Source organism: Saccopteryx leptura, chromosome 8, assembly GCF_036850995.1.
Source record: "Saccopteryx leptura isolate mSacLep1 chromosome 8, mSacLep1_pri_phased_curated, whole genome shotgun sequence".
NCBI lineage: Eukaryota > Metazoa > Chordata > Mammalia > Chiroptera > Emballonuridae > Saccopteryx > Saccopteryx leptura.
In genome coordinates, this window is record NC_089510.1 from 7,340,292 (window position 1) to 7,360,796 (window position 20,505).

General features: G+C 52.9%; 1 protein-coding gene across 1 annotated transcript in view; it reads left to right on the forward strand.

The window, feature by feature from the left end:
• WWTR1 (WW domain containing transcription regulator 1) overlaps positions 1-20,505 on the forward strand; it is a 172,579-nt gene that overhangs the window by 98,511 nt on the left and 53,563 nt on the right. The window contains exon 3 of the mRNA XM_066347742.1: positions 8,527-8,663. Within this exon, the coding sequence (XP_066203839.1) occupies positions 8,527-8,663 (137 nt within the window). The remainder of the gene's footprint in view (positions 1-8,526; positions 8,664-20,505) is intronic.

A 20,505-nucleotide genomic window follows, 5' to 3' on the forward strand; every position in this document is an offset into this window, starting at 1 on the left:
ACAAAGAGAGATAGGCATCCTTTTCCTTTTTGTCTTTTTGTACCTTCCTGAGTATTTTTGTTGCTACTGGTTCTGAAAACAATACGGAGTCACTGTTAAAAACCTGGAGAGTCCAGGGAGAGTTCAGATAAGGGAGGGGAGGGGGCGCCCACGAGCTATTACCACATTTTCCTTTTTAAATATGATATATGTATGTTTCCTTCATGTGTATGTATGTTTGCATGTATGTATGTATGTATGTATGTTTGCATATCTATATGCGTATGTGTATGTGCAACTGTATATATTGCATATATATGTATATTATATATATAAATTTCCCAGAGGAACTGGTCTTAAAGATGGCAGACAGCTCTCTCGCAGCGGGCCCAGCAAGGGGGTGCCGTCCAGAAGGAGGTGCTGGTGGCCAGGAAGCCAGGATTAATCTGGCTACATGATGGGTGTTGGCAAGCAGGGGAGGTCACACTGAGAAACAGGAGAAAGGAAGTGACTCAGGAACTCGGAGAGAAATGAGACAGCAGCAGGGGTGACCGAGTGGCCCGTCCTACCTTTGGGAACGGGGCAAGGGGCCCTGTCCCTGTGTGGTTTGAATGAGCACTAGGAGACTTCAGTTTGCAAATCAAATCATCAGCGATGTGGTCAGCTCTTGTGAGCGATGCCCTGGCCTTGGGCGTTCAGAGCGGGAGCCACCCTGGTTGAGCCTGAGGGCAGGGCGGCTGTCCCATGGACCCGTTGGCAGGGGCCGGGGATCGGAGTGGCTTTCTTCTCAAGAGTTGTTTCAGAGCGGTGAGAACCGTTCACTTAAGAAAGGCTCCCCCTTGTACTTGAGTCTTTGGGAAACCCTGTGAGTGACACTTTTAATATTAACAAATCCGCTGAGAACAAAACTCCTCTAAAAGCCTCGGCTGGGTGTGGAGTCGAAGGGTGGACGGCGGAGGGCCCCCCCCCCCCCCCCGGTCCTCAGGGAGTTCTGGGACTTGAGGCCTTGACTGAGTTGTACATCCTTGGGGTCAGGCCTGTCAGCATGAGGCCAGACCATCTGTCCAGGAGACCTTGCACTCTGACCCCGGGGACGGAGGTCGGCTGCCTTGGTGGCAGTCCGTGGGCAGGGGGCTCATCTACCGCTGCCTTGGTGGCAGTCTGTGGGCAGGGGGCTCATCTACCGCTGCAGCCTGGCAGTCCGTGGGCAGGGGGCTCATCTACCGCTGCAGCCTGGCAGTCCGTGGGCAGGGGGCTCATCTACTGCTGCAGCCTGGCAGTCCGTGGGCAGAGGGCTCATCTACCGCTGTTGCCTGGCAGTCCGTGGGCAGGGGGCTCATCTACCGGCCTGGCAGTCCGTGGGCAGGGGGCTCATCTACCGCTGCCGCCTGGCAGTCCGTGGGCAGGGGGCTCATCTACCGCTGCAGCCTGGCAGTCCGTGGGCAGGGGGCTCATCTACCGCTGCCGCCTGGCAGTCCGTGGGCAGGGGGCTCATCTACCCCTGCAGCCTGGCCGTCCGTGGGCAGGGGCTCATCTACCGCTGCAGCCTGGCCGTCCGTGGGCAGGGGGCTCATCTACCGCTGCCGCCTGGCAGTCCGTGGGCAGGGGGCTCATCTACCGCTGCCGCCTGGCAGTCCGTGGGCAGGGGGCTCATCTACCGCTGCCGCCTGGCAGTCCGTGGGCAGGGGGCTCATCTACCGCTGCAGCCTGGCCGTCCGTGGGCAGGGGGCTCATCTACCGCTGCAGCCTGGCAGTCCGTGGGCAGGGGGCTCATCTACCGCTGCCGCCTGGCAGTCCGTGGGCAGGGGGCTCATCTACCGCTGCCGCCTGGCAGTCCGTGGGCAGGGGGCTCATCTACCGCTGCCGCCTGGCCGTCCGTGGGCAGGGGGCTCATCTACCGGCCTGGCAGTCCGTGGGCAGAGGGCTCATCTACCGCTGCCTTGGTGGCAGTCTGTGGGCAGGGGGCTCATCTACCGCTGCAGCCTGGCAGTCCGTGGGCAGGGGGCTCATCTACCCCTGCAGCCTGGCAGTCCGTGGGCAGGGGGCTCATCTACTGCTGCAGCCTGGCAGTCCGTGGGCAGAGGGCTCATCTACCGCTGTTGCCTGGCAGTCCGTGGGCAGGGGGCTCATCTACCGGCCTGGCAGTCCGTGGGCAGGGGGCTCATCTACCGCTGCCGCCTGGCAGTCCGTGGGCAGGGGGCTCATCTACCGCTGCAGCCTGGCAGTCCGTGGGCAGGGGGCTCATCTACCGCTGCCGCCTGGCAGTCCGTGGGCAGGGGGCTCATCTACCCCTGCAGCCTGGCCGTCCGTGGGCAGGGGGCTCATCTACCGCTGCAGCCTGGCCGTCCGTGGGCAGGGGGCTCATCTACCGCTGCCGCCTGGCAGTCCGTGGGCAGGGGGCTCATCTACCGCTGCCGCCTGGCAGTCCGTGGGCAGGGGGCTCATCTACCGCTGCCGCCTGGCAGTCCGTGGGCAGGGGGCTCATCTACCGCTGCAGCCTGGCCGTCCGTGGGCAGGGGGCTCATCTACCGCTGCAGCCTGGCAGTCCGTGGGCAGGGGGCTCATCTACCGCTGCCGCCTGGCAGTCCGTGGGCAGGGGGCTCATCTACTGCTGCCGCCTGGCAGTCCGTGGGCAGGGGGCTCATCTACCGCTGCCGCCTGGCCGTCCGTGGGCAGGGGGCTCATCTACCGGCCTGGCAGTCCGTGGGCAGGGGGCTCATCTACCACTGCCGCCTGGCAGTCCGTGGGCAGGGGGCTCATCTACCGCTGCAGCCTGGCAGTCCGTGGGCAGGGGGCTCATCTACCGCTGCCGCCTGGCAGTCCGTGGGCAGGGGGCTCATCTACCCCTGCAGCCTGGCCGTCCGTGGGCAGGGGGCTCATCTACCGCTGCCGCCTGGCAGTCCGTGGGCAGGGGGCTCATCTACCGCTGCCGCCTGGCAGTCCGTGGGCAGGGGGCTCATCTACCGCTGCCGCCTGGCAGTCCGTGGGCAGGGGGCTCATCTACCGCTGCCTTGGTGGCAGTCTGTGGGCAGGGGGCTCATCTACCGCTGCAGCCTGGCAGTCCGTGGGCAGGGGGCTCATCTACCGCTGCCGCCTGGCAGTCCGTGGGCAGGGGGCTCATCTACCGCTGCCGCCTGGCCGTCCGTGGGCAGGGGGCTCATCTACCGGCCTGGCAGTCCGTGGGCAGGGGGCTCATCTACCACTGCCGCCTGGCAGTCCGTGGGCAGGGGGCTCATCTACTGCTGCCGCCCGGCAGTCCATGGGCAGGGGGCTCATCTACCGCTGCAGCCTGGCAGTCTGTGGGCAGGGGGCTCATCTACCGCTGCCGCCTGGCAGTCCGTGGGCAGGGGGCTCATCTACCGCTGCAGCCTGGCAGTCTGTGGGCAGGGGGCTCATCTACCGCTGCCGCCCGGCTCTTCCTGCTGCCCCCAGACCCTCCCCACAACCCACTTACTTTTCTTATTTTTAAATTTTCTGGTTTTCTTTTATTTTGTTATTTACTGATTTTAAAGAGAAAGCCGGAGGTGGGGCGTGAGAGAGAGAGAATGCGAAACACAGAGAGAGAAACATCAATTTGTTGTTCCACTTATTCATGCATTCATTGGTTGATTCTTGTATGTGCCCGTCATGACCGAGTTTTGAACCTGCAACCTGGGCGTATTGAGATGACACTTTAACCAACTGAGCGGGCTGTTTTATTGTTCAGCGACAGTGGACATTAAGCATTATTTTGTATTAGTTCCAAGTGTCCAGCGTACCTGCAAGACAGTCATACGCTTTACAAAGCGTTCCCGCTCCCCGGACATTTCAAGTAATAGCCACCTGGCACGACACATAGTTAGTATATAATATTGACTCACAGCCCACGTGTGCAGAATGGCGGAATGGGGGACCCGCATTTGGAAATGTACCCCTCCGGCTCCTGCATTATTCCTACTCCCGACTGGTAGCTGAGTGTCTGACCACAGCAGTGTCCTTAAATGTCTTCCACCATTTCTTGTATATCACCCTTTCCCCTGCGCTGTGCTCCTCCTGGTCCAGCCCACACCGCTCTGCATGGTGTCAGAGGGCCCGAGGGAGGCTCACCGTGGAGAGAACGATTCCTCCCCTCTGGTTCCCTAGTGGGAGGTGTAGGTGCGGGACGTGTCCACCTTGGATGACCAGTTGTTACAGTGTGCGTCCTGGAGGAAGAGTCAGGGGCTTTCTCAGCTCCAGGTGCTCTGCGCAAGCAAGTTGACTCCACCTGGGCCTCCTCGTGGATGGGCTCCGCACCCTGAAGCCTGCTGTGCACCCCTGAAGGGCTAGCAGTCCCCGCAGACTGAGACCCTGAAGCCTGCTGTGCACCCCTGAAGGGCTAGCAGTCCCCGCAGACTGAGACCCTGAAGCCTGCTGTGCACCCCTGAAGGGCTAGCAGTCTCCCAGACTGAGACCCTGAAGGGCTAGCAGTCTCCCAGACTGAGACCCTGAAGGCCTGCTGTGCACCCCCCGAAGGGCTAGCAGTCCCTGCAGACTGAGACCCAGAAGCCTGCTGTGCACCCCTGAAGGGCTAGCAGTCCCCGCAGACTGAGACCCAGAAGCCTGCTGTGCACCCCTGAAGGGCTAGCGGTCCCTGCAGACTGAGACCCAGAAGCCTGCTGTGCACCCCTGAAGGGCTAGCAGTCCCCGCAGACTGAGACCCTGAAGCCTGCTGTGCACCCCTGAAGGGCTAGCAGTCTCCCAGACTGAGACCCTGAAGGCCTGCTGTGCACCCCCCGAAGGGCTAGCAGTCCCTGCAGACTGAGACCCAGAAGCCTGCTGTGCACCCCCCGAAGGGCTAGCAGTCCCTGCAGACTGAGACCCAGAAGCCTGCTGTGCACCCCTGAAGGGCTAGCAGTCCCCGCAGACTGAGACCCAGAAGCCTGCTGTGCACCCCTGAAGGGCTAGCAGTCCCCGCAGACTGAGACCCCGAAGGCCTGCTGTGCACCCCCTGAAGCCTGCTGTGCACCCCTGAAGGGCTAGCAGTCCCCGCAGACTGAGACCCTGAAGCCTGCTGTGCACCCCTGAAGGGCTAGCGGTCCCCGCAGACTGAGACCCAGAAGCCTGCTGTGCACCCCTGAAGGGCTAGCGGTCCCCGCAGACTGAGACCCAGAAGCCTGCTGTGCACCCCTGAAGGGCTAGCGGTCCCCGCAGACTGAGACCCAGAAGCCTGCTGTGCACCCCTGAAGGGCTAGCGGTCCCCGCAGACTGAGACCCAGAAGCCTGCTGTGCACCCCTGAAGGGCTAGCGGTCCCCGCAGACTGAGACCCAGAAGCCTGCTGTGCACCCCTGAAGGGCTAGCGGTCCCTGCAGACTGAGACCCAGAAGCCTGCTGTGCACCCCTGAAGGGCTTACAGTCCCCACAGACTGAGACCCTGAAGCCTGCTGTGCACCCCTGAAGCCTGCTGTGCACCCCTGAAGGGCTAGCGGTCTCCCAGACTGAGACCCAGAAGCCTGCTGTGCACCCCTGAAGCCTGCTGTGCACCCCCTGAAGGGCTAGCAGTCCCCGCAGACTGAGACCCCGAAGGCCTGCTGTGCACCCCTGAAGGCCTGCTGTGCACCCCTGAAGGGCTAGCAGTCTCCCAGACTGAGACCCCGAAGGCCTGCTGTGCACCCCCTGAAGGGCTAGCAGTCCCCGCAGACTGAGACCCTGAAGGCTGCTGTGCACCCCCTGAAGCCTGCTGTGCAACCCCTGAAGGGCTAGCGGTCTCCGCAGACTGAGACGTTGACAAGAGGGACTTTATGAACGGTTTGAATAGAATTGCAGTTGTTAAACAGGCGGCATAGCTGAGACCATTGTTTCTTTTCCATTTCTTTTTTATGCTTAGGTCATTGACTCTGATCTCTTTAGTTCAGTCTCTTCCTCTCTATTTGTTTATTTTTTCTTTCCTTTTTTTTTTGTTTTTTGTTTTTGTTCCAAACAAGATAGCTTTGGTTTGCCCTGCCAGGGTGGCTTAGACTATGGTTCCCATATGCGAAGGTTGACAGTTTGATCCTCGGTCAGGGCCCACACAAGAATCACCCAATGAATACATGAACAGGGGATGTTCTCTGTTTGCTACACAGAGAAAGATCTCTGGACGCAGTTCCTAAAACAAATTCATGTTTCTGTCTCTCTTATATCCCTCTTCCTCTTTCCCTAAAATTCACATATATATACATATATATATACACACACATATATATATATAATTGTTTTTCTTTGATTTTATTCTACTTCATTCTTACAGAAAATTTTATTTATTTCTTGATTTGAGAAAGTGGGAGGGAGAGAAAAACATTGATTTGCTGTTCCACTCATCTGTGAATTCCTGAGTTAATCTCTGCATGTGCCCCGACCGGGAATCCAGACTGCCACCTGGGTGTGTTAGGATGATCCTCTACCCACTGAGCTGCCCGGCCAGGGCCCAGTACAGTGTTGACTTTGTTATTATTTATTTATTTATTTATTTATTTATTTATTTTAGAGGAGAGAGAGAGAGAGAGAGAGAAGGGGGAGGGGCAGAAGCAGGAGGCATCAACTTGTAGTTGCTTCTCGTGTGTGCCTTGATCAGGCAAGACCAGGACTTTGAACTGGCGACCTCAGCGTTCTAGGTTGACGCTTCATCCACTGCGCCAGCACAGGTCAGGCTTTTTTTTTGAAGACTGCTGATGGCTCCTACAATAGTGAAACTCAGCAGTTGAACTTAATTTTGCTTTTCTTTTTTTAACGAAGGCTGACCACCTTCCCTTCCCTTCCCTTTTTTTGTTGTAAACCCACACTCATTCACAGGCCTTCTTGGGACAATGATACCCCGTTGTCAGTCCAGGCAATGGGTGAGCTCCCCCTGGCAGTCACGTCTGGGATGAAGAGCTCTGAAGAGGAGGAATGTTGGCACAGGCAGCGCGGTATTTAAATGTGAGGAAACAGAACCCTAAGAAGAGACGCACACAACTGGGGGTGCAGCGGGAAGCGTGGTTCCCAGCGGAGGCCGCCGTTGTGATTTAGGGGTGTCTGCCCGAAGTGCAGCCTGCCCGCCTCCCTGTGGGTGCAGGAGGCCCCCCGCGGCCAGCTGGTTCGGGAGAGCCGGCCTCGCTGTGAGACCTCGGGCCAAGGGCCTACGGTCAGTGTCTGTGGGCAGTGTGCCGTCTTTGCTAAACAGAGAAAGATCTCTGGACGCAGTTCCTAAAACAAAGTCGTGGCACCAGTCAGTGTGCTCACCCTTAAAAGAAAAAATGTAGGCCCTGGCCGGTTGGCTCAGCGGTAGAGCGTCGGCCTGGTGTGCGGGGGACCCGGGTTCGATTCCCGGCCAGGGCACATAGGAGAAGCGCCCATTTGCTTCTCCACCCCCCCTCCTCCTTCCTCTCTGTCTCTCTCTTCCCCTCCAGCAGCCGAGGCTCCATTGGAGCAAAGATGGCCCGGGCGCTGGGGATGGCTCCTTGGCCTCTGCCCCAGGTGCTAGAGTGGCTCTGGTCACAACAGAGTGACGCCCCGGAGGGGCAGAGCGTCGCCCCCTGGTGGGCGTGCCGGGTGGATCCCGGTCGGGCACATGCGGGAGTCTGTCTGACTGTCTCTACCCGTTTCCAGCTTCAGAAAAATACAAAAAAAAAAAAAAAGAAAAAGAAAAATGTAGTGAACCTCTCAAAAAGATAGCGAACCTCTCAAAAAGAAAGGGGAGAGCACATGGCGGGGCACAAGGTTTATACGAGGCAGGCAGAGTGGCTTGCGATGTAGGTTGGGAGGATGGGAGGGAGGTGTGGCCGGGCATCCATCCTTCTAGGGACGTGTTAGAGATTCCGGCAGGAGCTGTGTTGGGCTCCTTTCTCGGAGGGGCAGTCACGAGGACGTGCAGGAAGTTGTGGGTGCCCCTCCCAGCCTGTCCTGTCATCCCCGTGCCTCGGCGTCTCCGTCACCTGGCGCGTGCCCGCCTCCCTGCGTGGCCCGCAGGACGTAAGCCTGCTGAGGGGTTTGTGTCTTACCCACGCCGACCTCACCGTGCTTTGCCCGTAGGCGGAGCTCAGTAACGCCACGGTTAGGAGGTTGGTTTCAAGGGCCCCAACTTTGGCCCAGGACAGGCGGAGGCATCCTCATCATGTCAGTTAGACCTAGAACCCCGAGAGTGTGGGGGGGCTGGCTGGCGGCCCTGCCTCAGAGGGGTTCACGCCGTGGTGCCCCAGGGGCTGGGTGGCTGCAAGTACCCACGCGGCTGGGAACGCAGGCTCCCTGGGCTGTGGAGAGGGACACCGGGGCGTGTCTGTCCCCAGGAGGGCCGAAAACCCTTAAGAGGGTTTTTGCACATACGGGTATCTGGGACAGCCAGGTGAGGGGCTTGCGAGCGGAGCGTCACCTGCAGAACCCCCAGCGTGGCCCAGTTCGGGTGGAGGGTAAGTGACCCGAGCTTGGATGCAAACAAGGACAATGGATGAGCTGTCAGCTGCCTGTAAGCAGATCCTGAGGGGAGGAGGGCTAAAGCCATTTAACTGTTGTGCTGTTATTGGTGATCACGATAATGATGCCAGCAATTAAGAAGATAATTGTTTTCCTTCTTTTAGTCACATAGAGAAAATCACCACGTGGCATGACCCCAGGAAGGTGATGAGTCAGCCCCTGAGTCACATGAGCCTCCACCCTGCTGCCACCTCCACACCGGCGCCCCAGAGGTCCATGGCCGTGTCTCAGCCCAATCTCGGTAAGCCAAGCTCGGACTCGCCGAGGAATGCACCGGCGTTCAGCCGCGGGGCTCGGGGCTCGGGGCTCGGGGCTCGGGGCTCGGGCACGGCTCTGCTCGCCTCAGCGCCCACCTGTGCGCCCAGAGAGCATTCTTCCCGTCCTGTGGGTGCGTTACCCGCCCACCACCTCTGCCTCTCTTTTCTCGGCCTCGGTGCTCGTTTGTGACAGGCTACCTAGGGTTTCCACTAGAGTCCCGCCACCCCCTCCGATGGCCTTTGTTGAAGTCTTTTGAAAACTCACACAGGCCTCCGGTCCTCATGCAGACTAAAGCAAGGAGGGCGCACGGTCCTTTGCGTGAATGTGGTCCCCGGAGACTGCCAACAGGAACAGATGTGGCCTCAAATCCTTTTCTTCTTCTCCTCTTTCCTCCTTCCTCCTTCCTCCTTCCTCCTTCCTCCTCCTCCTCCCACTTTTTTTTTTTTTTTTTTTGCTTACCGTGTGACTGATACCAGCATAGGTGTATTCTTGCTTCATGTCATTTAACCCTCCCAACAACAGTCCTACAAGAAGTGACAGCATTCTCGCTATTGATGGGATGGGGAGACGTCCTCAAAGTCACACAGCTCGATGGCAGAGCCCGAGTCCGACCCAAGGTTGGTTTGATGTTAGAACGGATCCCCCCCCCCACCCCTCTCCACCCCTGGCTTCTCACCACACCTGCCCTGGGATAGAGTGACTCCCTTGTCATTGCACGTGGAATGTTTCAGTGTAATTGACGCAGTCTAGCAACAGGACCAATCAGCCCTTGTGGGGGTCACTCCCCCCCTCCGGAGGTATAAATGAGACGGCCAATTTGAAAGTTTTCTATCGAGTGGTCCCGTTTTCAGAGAACATTTCCATGTAAGATCAGATGTCTCAATACCGCTTTGCGCCCAGAGCGGTTAGCTGGAGAGAGTGAGAAGACCCTCCTGTTAAATTGGCAGGAGGGGACGCCCTTAGCCATGGGCACCCCTTCCCTCATGCTGTGGCTTGGCCAAAGTGAGCGTGGACTTCAGTCGACCCAAGTCCGCTTCAAGGAAATACATTGTTTGTTCTTCCAGGAAGTTGGGCCCTGCCATTTTAAAGCTTGCAGATATAAGCTAGAAGCAAGTGACTTAGAATAACCTCTGTGGCGGTACTTGTCTAAGGGTCAGATCAAGGAAAACGGTATCAGCGCGTCTCCCGGCCGTGGTAAACCAAACCTCCTGTGAGTCATTTGTCCCTGACACTGGAGCTCGAGTCGGAAGCGGATGCAAGTGTAGTAAACAAAACAAGGAAAATCAAAACCGCACGTTGGGTAACATTAGGAGAGTTTCAGGGTTTCTTTAACAATTTGATTTTCATTAAAAATTCTAAAAACCAGGCCTGACCTGTGGTGGCACAGTGGATAAAGCATTGACCTGGAAATGCTGAGGTTGCCAGTTCGAAACCCTGGGCTTGCCTGGTCAGGGCACATATGGGAGTTGATGCTTCCTGCTCCTCCCCCCTTCTCTAATCCTGTCTCTCTGTCTCTCTCTCTCCCTCTCTCTCTCCTCTCTAAAATGAATAAATAAAATAAAATAAAAAATTAAAAAAAAAATTCTAAAAACCGATGATCAAGGGTTAACCTCAATTTTATAATCACTATAATTGGAAACAAATCTTTTATGGACCTGGCTGGAACAATTTAAACATTCTTTCATTTTTTTTTTCTTCTCTATTCCAAGTGAGAGGAGGGGAGATAGAGAGACAGACTCCCACATGCACCCCGACAGGGATCCACCCGGCAATGCCTATCTGGGCTCGATGCTCTGCCCATCTGGGGCCATGTTTGCAATCGAGCTATTTTTAGGGCCTGAAGTGGAAGCTCCACAGAGCCATCCTCACTGCCTGGGGCCAAAGCGCTTAAACAAATCGAGCCATGACTGTGGGAACAGAAGAAAGAGAGAGAGGGGGAGGGGTGGAGAAGCAGGTGGTTGCTCCTCCTGTGCGCCCCGACCAGGAATCGAACCAGAACACCCACACACCAGGCTGATGCTCTACCACTGAGCCAACCGGCCAGGGCTAAACATTTTTTCAAAAAGGTATTCAACAAGTAAATCTTCCTCTGATTCCCTTCTGTGTTGCCTGGAGTCAACCAGTGTTTCCAGTCACATGCAGAGGCCAGCGTATCACACCCGCTCTTCTGCGTCTTGATTTTCCTACCGCTGTCTCCGTACCAGGATAGCTCGGTCGGTCAGAGCGTTGTCCCAGTGTGCCAAGGTTGTGGGTTGGATCCCCGGTCAGGGCACATACAAGAACAGATCCTTGTTTCTGTCTGTCTCCCTCCCTTCCTCTGTCTCTAAAATCAATCAATGAATTTTAAAAAACTGTCGAATAGCCCAACATGTTGGTATGCTATAATTAGCTTATCTAACTAGCCCCCAGCTGATGGACATCTTAGCTACTAGTGTTGTTTGTTAGTATGTAAAACCCTGGAGTTACTTTTCAAAAATTGTGCAACACATGGGAAGTAGACTAAAAAAGGGCCTTACGTGCTTGAAACCTGGTACTGTGGGCACGTGTGAATCTGCCTGCACACACACACACACGCACACACACACACACACGCACACACACACACACGCACACACACAGCTCATTGCTGGTAATGTCTGTCCAAAAAAATTGTAATCTAAATGTCTGAAATCAGTTTGCCTGTGGTTGAATAAAATAGCTTACTTTCTAGATTTTGAATAAATTGGGGCAATAATTTCTCAAGACACGCATTCTGGGGTTTTTCCAACAATATTTGAGTATGCGCACATTACGAGTGTGCTGCTAGCCTACGGAGAATCACAGATGTGTCCGTAGATGGAAACAGGAGGAATGTGTCCTCAAAGACGGGGACAATTCAGAGTCACAAGGTGGTCCTAATGCCAAATACTTAACTCAGAATATTTGATTTCAAGCTGTAGGTCTGCCTGTAGTTTATACTCTGTATTATCAGTCTTTAAAAATACAAAGAAAAGATTCTTCTTTTTTTTTGAAGATTTAGAATATAGTATTTTATTTTTTTAGAAATATAGGTGTCTACCAGAGTCTTCATATATTCTATATATTGTAATATACCTCTGTCATATACATTAGCATATATAAACATACAAATGTAGGCCCTGGCCGGTTGGCTCAGTGGTAGAGCGTCGGCCTGGCGTGCGGAGTCCCGGGTTCGATTCCCGGCCAGGGCACACAGGAGAAGCGCCCATCTGCTTCTCCACCCCTCCCTGTCTCCTTCCTCTCTGTCTCTCTCCTCCCCTCCCACAGCCAAGGCTCCATTGGAGCAAAGTTGGCCTGGGCGCTGAGATGGGCAGAGCATCGCCCCCTGGTGGCATGAGGGGTGGATCCCAGTCGGGCTCATGCAGGATTCTGTCTGACTGCCTCCCCGCTAACTTCAGAAAAATACAAAAAATAAGAGTATATAAAATTATTACTTTGAATACAATTCAAAATTACTGTGTCTGTTTTACGTCAACTGGATTTTTTTTCTCTTTTTACCTTTTGACCAGAACATATCTTTCCCCCTCCTCCTACTTCTTTTTTCTTTTTTTTTCTGACAGAGACAGAGAGAGGGACAGATAGGGACAAACAGGAAGGGAGAGAGATGAGAAGCATTAATTCTTCGTTGCAGCTCCTTAGTTGTTCATTGATTGCTTTCTCATATGTGCCTTGACTGGGGGGCTACAGCAGACCGAGTGACCCCTTGCTCAAGCCAGCGACCTTGGGCTTCAAGCCAAAGACCTTTGGGTTCAAGCCAGTGACCATGGGGTCATGTCTATGATCCCATGCTCAAGCCAGTGACCCCGTGCTCAAGGTGGATAAGCCCGCACTCAAGCGAGTGACCTCGGGGCTTCAAACCTGGGTCCTCCGCGTCCCAGCCCGACACTCTATCCACTGCGCTACCTCTCTCTTACTTCTTAAATCTAGTTTCTAATGCAATATAGCTGACAAATACGTGAACCTAAGTGTCATTTCCTCTTCACTGAGAGGTATTATGTATGTGTGAGAAGGATGTCAAAATACAGGTAATAACCCTGGCCAGAGAGCTCGGTTGGTTAGACCTTCCCGAGGCACAGAGGTTGCCAGTTCAAATCCTGGTCAGGGCACAGACAGGAACAAATTGATCCTGTCTCTCTCTTTCTCCCTGCCTGTCTCTAAAATCTATCAAATGATAGACTTTGTACTTTTTATAAGCTAATTTTATGTATTTCTATACCTGTGATATAATAAATCTCTTTTTTATTAGGATTTTATGTTTTTCTGTAGGTTAGGTTTGTGGACTTGGGGGGTCAGACTGTGATATTTTAAGTCCTGGCTCTGCCCATTACTAGCTTGGTGACTCCATTAAGTTACTTAATTGTGCCTTAGTTTCCCCATATGTAAAGTTTTTGTATGAGGTGATTATATGAGTTAATATATGTAAACTGCTTATATCCATACCTGGCATATAATAAGCTGTAAATGAGTATTTTTAGTCTTATTATCATCACTGTTTCTTGTGGAAAGACTTTAATTTTAGCTAATTACAGAATGTTAAATTTGAAGACCATTTCATTGTTTATTGTAACAGCTCTCAAAGGGAAAAAAATGTTCTTTTCAGCGAGTTTGAGTGCAAAGTGCTGTAAATTAGGAACCCGTGTTTTTAACTTCCAGTGAGGATAGCGCCCTCTGGTGGAAGTGTTTCAACCCCCCCTCCCACCCCCCACCCCCCCACCCCCCATTCCTGAAATGGGGCTTGTAAGTCAAACCAGGTATTATTAGTGGGGAGAGAAAAAAACCCTAGCGCTTCAAGATGTCCCAGATGAGCGGCGTGCTGAGACCGGAACGTCCTTCTGTCCGGCTGCCCCGGGGTCCGTCTCTCTCCAGGACGGCAGGTGGCTGTGTCTAACTCGCCAACGTATCAGACACCGAATACTCTGCAGGGGGAAAAGGGAAAAACAAAATTTTTCCACTTTTTTTTTTTTCTTTCAAGTAACCATTTTTGGCTCTGGCTAGTTGTTAACTGAAACTTTTGTTTTCGCATCTGCCAACTTAGGGTGTCTGTCAGTTGGAGCCTGTCTGAGCAGGCTGGTGGCCTCTGAGTCCGGCTGCCCAGGGGGACCCAGTGAACGGCAGGGGAAGGGGGGCCCAGAGGACTTTAGACAGTAATGAGGAGAGGTGAAGGCGGAGTGCTGGCCTCCACCCTGGGGGCCAACAGCCGGCCTGTGGTCCCGGCTTCTGCGAAGAGGGAACAGGACTCACACCGGGACTGCGGAACTATTTTTTTTTTTTTTTTTTTCTGAAGCTGGAAACGGGGAGAGACAGTCAGACAGACTCCCGCATGCGCCCGACCGGGATCCACCCGGCACGCCCACCAGGGGGCGATGCTCTGCCCACCAGGGGGCGATGCTCTGCACCTCCGGGGCGTCGCTCTGCCACGACCAGAGCCACTCTAGCGCCTGGGGCAGAGGCCAAGGAGCCATCCCCAGCGCCCGGGCCATCTTTGCTCCAATGGAGCCTTGGCTGCGGGAGGGGAAGAGAGAGACAGAGAGGAAGGAGGGGGGGTGTGGAGAAGCAAATGGGCGCTTCTCCTATGTGCCCTGGCCAGGAATCGAACCCGGGTCCCCCGCACACCAGGCCGACGCTCTACCGCTGAGCCAACCGGCCAGGGCCGGAACTATTTTTTTCCATAACACAAACTGGGTAGGATTGCACATCTTCCTCATAGGTTGTTGGTAATGGTTAATTACTGTTCATAACTGCTATATTTTTCGAAGGAGTTAAAAAAAATGAAATAGAAAAACACCCCCCTTTAAATGTAACTTTCTAAAAAAAAAAAAAAAAAAAAAGAAATAGAAAAAACTCAGACCCTGCACGGTCCCTGTTTATAACACATTGACCCACGGGCCTGGGAAAGTGGACCTGCCTAAAAAAACGTTGAGATGTTAGGTGGTGATGGCGGTGATGGCGGACCGGCGGGCACAGGACCTCGATCGTGGTTCCTGGGAAGAACGTGACGTCAGAACTGAGCTTCGGTTGGCTTTGTTGTTTAACCCTTCTGCGCCTCATTCTCCTGCTCTGTCAAAACGCGGCAGCGAGAGTACCTGCCTCGTGGCAGCCGTGCGGAGCAGTTAGGCCGCCCACGCCTCGGCACTGGCCTGGAGAGAGGCCCCCGCGTCTCGTTAAAATTCCGTGTTCGCGGAGGACAGGCCCCCGGGGTCGGGAGCGGGAGGAGAGGGCGTGGAGAGGGATAAGTCGTGGTGGAAGGAGACTCGACTTGGGTGGTGAACACACAGTACAGTGTACAGATGACGTGTGTATTGCAGAGCTGTACACCTGAAACCGAGTTTTATTAATCAGTGTCACCCCAGGAAATTCAAGTTAAACAAACAAACAAACCAACCTGGTTGTTCGCTGACAGTCCGGTTTCCCCTCACGGGTCTGGCCCCTGGGCGCTGAAGGAAGGGCCTGTGGGCGCTCACCTCTCAGGAAACCCAGCCGTGGTTCCCACGCTTTTACTGTTTACACACAACGAAAATACCGTATTTCCCTCTGTATAAGATGCACCCACATGTATAAGACACACCTTAATGTTGGGACCCGAAATTTGAAAAAAAAAATGTACTACATAAAGTGATTGAACTCAAGTTTTATCATAAAATTCATACAACTCCTCATCACTGTCAAAACTCCCATCCATTATCTTGTCCTCAGCTCCATCTATGGCATTGGAAATGCCACAGCCACTGTGTAAGATGCACCCAGGGTTTAGACCCGAAACAAGGTGCGTCTTATACATGGGGAAACACGGTGATCTTTAAAGCCATGGCCAGGTAGCTCAGTGGGTCAGAGCGCTGTCTCAGTGCACCAGGTTGCAGGTTTGCTTCCCTGTCTGGGCACACACAAGAAGCAACCAGTAGCCTGACCAGGCGTGGTGCAGTGGATAGAGCATCGGACTGGGATGCGGAAGGACCCAGGTTCGAGACCCCGAGGTTGCCAGCTTGAGCACGGGCTCAACTGGTTTGAGCAAAAAGCTCACCACTTTGGACCCGAGGTCGCTGGCTCAAGCAAGGGGTTACTTGGTTTGCTGAAGGCCCGTGGTCAAGGCACATATGAGAAAGCAATCAATGAACAACTAGAGTGTCGCAACGAAAAACTAATGATTGATGCTTCTCATCTCTCTCCGTTCCTGTCTGTCTGTCCCTATCTATCCCTCTCTCTGACTCTCTCTCTGTCTCTATTGAAAAAAAAAAAGCAACCAGTAAATGCATAAGTAAGTGGAACAACAAATTACTGTTCCCCCCCCCCCTCCCAAAATCAAGTAAATAACATTTTAGAAAGAAAAGAATCTTTAACCTCCAGACAAGCAGTGGTGAGAAACTGAAGAGGAGGATCCTGCTTGTGGTGTGGCCACTTAAAATGTCCCCGTGTTTTAAAATGTTTTTTGCTAAGAGAAAAGTGACCGGCAGTTTTGCCGTCTCGGTGATGACACTCCCAGCCATCCTCAGCTGTGCTGTGCGGGGCTCCCAGCACATGCCAGCGACCTCTGTGCTGGAGTGAGGCCCCGGCTGGGGCGGCCAGCACCCCCAGACAGGACAGGAAAAATAAAGACGGCAGAAAAACTTCACCAGGCTGCCAGCCCGAGCCGGTTTAGAAGCTATTGGGTAAGTGCAGCCAGGGTGTATTTTTAATGCTATAGGATTTTTTAGAAATCACACACACACGCACACACTTCTCCCCTTTGAAAGTGTGCCATCCCCTGGGCAGAGTCGATGTCCTGCAGGTCTGTCTTCATCTGTACTTGAAATTACAAACATATGTGTGCCTTTTTCATCCCCCCTTTTCTTTTCCAGAGCATGCTTTTCAAGACAAGATGGAAAGGAAATCTTGTCTGGGCTCATTTGCTCAGTTGGCTCAATCTTCCCTCTAGGAAGTGTACAGAGACACTTAAAACCATTGTATCAAAAGCAAATCACGGAGCCTCGTCTTGCTTAACGCATATAGAAAGAGGTAGCCAGAAAAAGTTTGTGAAATGGCAGATTTATCCATAGGATATCTTTTTTTCTTTTTCTTTTTCCAGTGAGTTGGTGGTGGTGTTTTTTTTGTTTTGTTTTGTTTTGTTTTTCTTTCCTTCTTTCCCTCATCGACTTTATGTGGTGAGTTCATGGCAGACACATCTGGCTACTGTGTCTTTTCCAGGTGGGGTGTTCTCGCTACTTTTTGAATTTTGTGGTTTCTGCAGGATAAATTAGCCTGAATTGCACTAGCGCACGCACACGCACGCGTGCACACACACACTCACACACACACGCGTGCGCACACACACTCACTCACACACACACGCGTGCGCACACACACTCACACACACACACACACACAAACTGAACCTCCAGACCCGGAGGGGGAGGGTGGAGGTGAGGGGTGCTGGTTGGATTGGGGTGGTGGGAAGCCCGTTTTTAGGGAAGGTGAGGAGGTCTGTTGGGCACAGGAAATGGGGGAAGAAAAGGTTCTTCTGCTAGAGAACGTTTCTTTCTTTTTTGAACTTTATTTTTCAATTCCAGTGTACGTTCAATATTAGTCTGTATTTGTTTTGGATGTAAAGGCGGGTTTTTTTTGTTTGTTTGTTTGTTTTTTTGTTAGACTAAGAGAGAATAGTTTTCTAAACTCTGTGGAAAATTAATATTATCATTTCTTCTAAGGTAGATTTGGAGGAAGCCGTCTCGTCAAAATTTGCTCCAATCTAGTCACAATGATTGGAGACCACTCTTTGGGTTTTTCAAAAACAGGTTCGTTCCAGTTCCTTTTCTTTCCAGGCTTTTAAGGGAAAGGTGAAGTGGGTGCTGGAGACGAATTCCCAGCTGCTCAGTCCCTCTTGCGCAATACGAACTGGAACGCAGTAGAGCGCGCAGAAATCGTGTGTTTTCAGGGCATAGTTTACCTCAGTGCACACGGGTTTTTATTTAAGTCGGGTTTCATTTATCTTGCTGTATGAAGAGGAGGTGATGAAGACTTGTACATGTCATTGTGTGAAGTTTAGGTAGAAAAATCTCCTGTTTGATAAGAAGAAGTCTCAAGAGCCATGAAAAAAAACTGACTGATGCCACAATTTTCCTAAGAAAATATCCTTAAAAATAAAACCCCTACCAAGCACCTTAGACAAACACTTTGGGAAACGGTGCCTACAGATGCATTATTTATAATATAGCCCCCCCCCCCCATTAAATGCTTACCATGCAAAAATAAATATAGTTTAACCATTAGAATCACAGTTATAATGGCACACAGGAACCTTCGCTCAGCCTAATTTTATAAAGCAGGCAAGATTGCTTATGCTATGGTTATAATTTTGTTTTTGTTTTTTTTTTAAACTTTGCCCAGTTTCTCTTTCCCTCAAGATTTGGCCCCAGTCTTTGTTATTTCTAGCCCCTGGCCAAGTGCCTGATGCCGCACAGGTGCGCCATTCTGTAGCCGAAATGTATTATTGAGTAAGTCATTTCTGTGGTTTTTAGTGTTAATAGTGATTATAGTAAGAATTTTAGATTGGGGGTAATTCCCTTTATTTATTTATTTCCCTGTAACATGCTACACAGCTCGTATCGTAAGTAGAAGGGGAAGAGAGGAGAGCTGATGGGCGCAGTGTTTATGGGGGGAGAGGAGGATGCAGGGCTGGGAAGAAGGCTCCGGCCCCTCCACCCCCACCGCCCAGGAGCAGTAGGGACGGAACCTTGAATCGTCAAGCTTCGGCAGCGGACCGAGCCCGCCTTGTGGTCACCAAGTCCCCCCCGGGTCTCTAAGGTCAGCGTTCTCCGAGTGGGCGTCCAGCTCGCGCAGGGACTGGACCCACGGGGCGCGTGTCAGACACGCCCCTTCGGAATCCTGCGGTCTGAGCGCTCCCCCGAGGACGGTGGTGGGCTGCTGCCTGGGTCCCACCCTGGGAGGTCGTGTTTCAGACATCGTCGGCTGGGGTCTGGGGCTGGGGGCTGTTTTTAGCCAGGTGCGGGGACGCCACCATAATAAATGGCAAAAACCAACTCCGTTATTCGGTCTTTACACTGAGTTACCCGAAGAGAGCTCCAGGGACGCTCACCAACTCTTTGACCGGCTTCTCTGTCCAAAATAGACATTAATTGTGACATTGGCATTTGTGTCTTTGGCACTTGCCAGTGTTAGTGCACACTTTGGGGATGTGGACACTGAAGCCACTTTCAGAACATTTTTGCTTTTTATTTTGTTTCGTTTTGTTTTCTGAGGGGGGCAGGGAGATGAGAATATAGTTGTGTCACTTTAGTTGTTCATTGATTGCTTCTCATATGTGCCTTGACGGGGGCGGGCTCCAGCTAAGCCAGGGACCCTTTGCTCAAGCCAGAGACCTTGGGCTCAAGCCAGCGACCTTGGGCTCAAGCCAGAGACCTTGGGCTTCAAGCCAGCAACCATGGATGGGATCATGTTGATGATCATGACCTTGGGGTTTTGAACCTGGGACCTCAGTGTCCCAGGTCAACGCTTTAGCCACTGCACCACTACCAGTCAGGCCAGAAAGTTTTGACCCCCAATCATACCAAGTGGAAACTTCAAAGTTTCAGTTTGGGATTCAGATTAATGAACCGTACTGTCTGAGTTCATGGGGTAAGTGGCAGCCCGCCTTAAACTTCACTTCCCGAGAGTTGGCTGGAACATCTGCCCTCTCAGGCCCGGCACTCCAGAGGGGCGCCGCCCACCCCGAAGAGGAGCAGAGCCTCCTCGGAAGGAGGAGAAGGCCGGTCAAGCTCTTCCCGAGTCGCTTCTCTGGGGGCCCTCCCTCCGTGTACGGATTTACGTCTGATGGAGCCGAGCCTCGTCACCGAGCTGTGGGCCTCCGTGGAGAGTATCAAGAGTAGCTGTGACCGTTTCAGTGCTCTCTGCTGGCTGGCTGACTTCCGGTGGTTTGCCCTGGGGAACATCTTTGCTGTGGAGCATTTCGCCTAAAGTTCGAGGCAAAAGGATTCTGGGATGGGGTTTGTGGCATTTGAACGCTCTTCTCTGACCTGCTCTTTGGGGCCTGTGATGGTCATCACCTCCCCCACCCCATATCCACAGGAAGATTGATTTCTTCGTTCTTTCTGGAAGTCTAAATTTATGCCCTGGGTGTTTTGCAGTTGCTGGTGGTCGGGGACAGCTGTTGCTCCACGCTTGGCTCTGAATAATTCTCTGTGATGGCGTCAGCCAAACAGTGCCGTAGAGGAAGCCAGGAAGACAAAGGCCTGCCCCGTCTTTTCTCACTGGGTGCCAAGGAGAGGGGGCTTAGCGCTCTCTTCCTGGTTTTAGGGGAAGAAAAAGGAAAAAAATAAGATCCTGAGCATTCTGAGGCAGCAAGATTCAAGAATCTTCCCCCAAATTATGTAATTCCTATTTATTTGGTCACTGTACAAATATGGGTGATCAGCCAAAATAAATGAGAAAATATAGAGCACTGTAATCTGATCATTCAAAATCACACTAACATTTTTCTCCTATATTTGTCTTTTTCCAACATAGACATAAACAAAAAAGGTTGGAAAATCCTCTATATATTTTTTTGTAGCCTTCTTTCCCACCCCCTGTTGTCTCTTTCCATGTCAAATGCTGTTTTCTACAGTATTTTTTTTTTTTTTGATTAGCTGGTTTTATTGGGAAAGTAGCACAAACATGGCAAAAAATTAAAACATTCTGCCCTGGCTGGTTGGCTCAGTGGTAGAGCATTAATTGGCCCAGCAGGGGAAGTCCTGGGTTCGATTTCCAGCCAGGGCACATAGGAGAAGCGCCCATCTGCTTCTCCACCCCTCTCCCTCTCCTTCCTCTCTGTCTCTCTC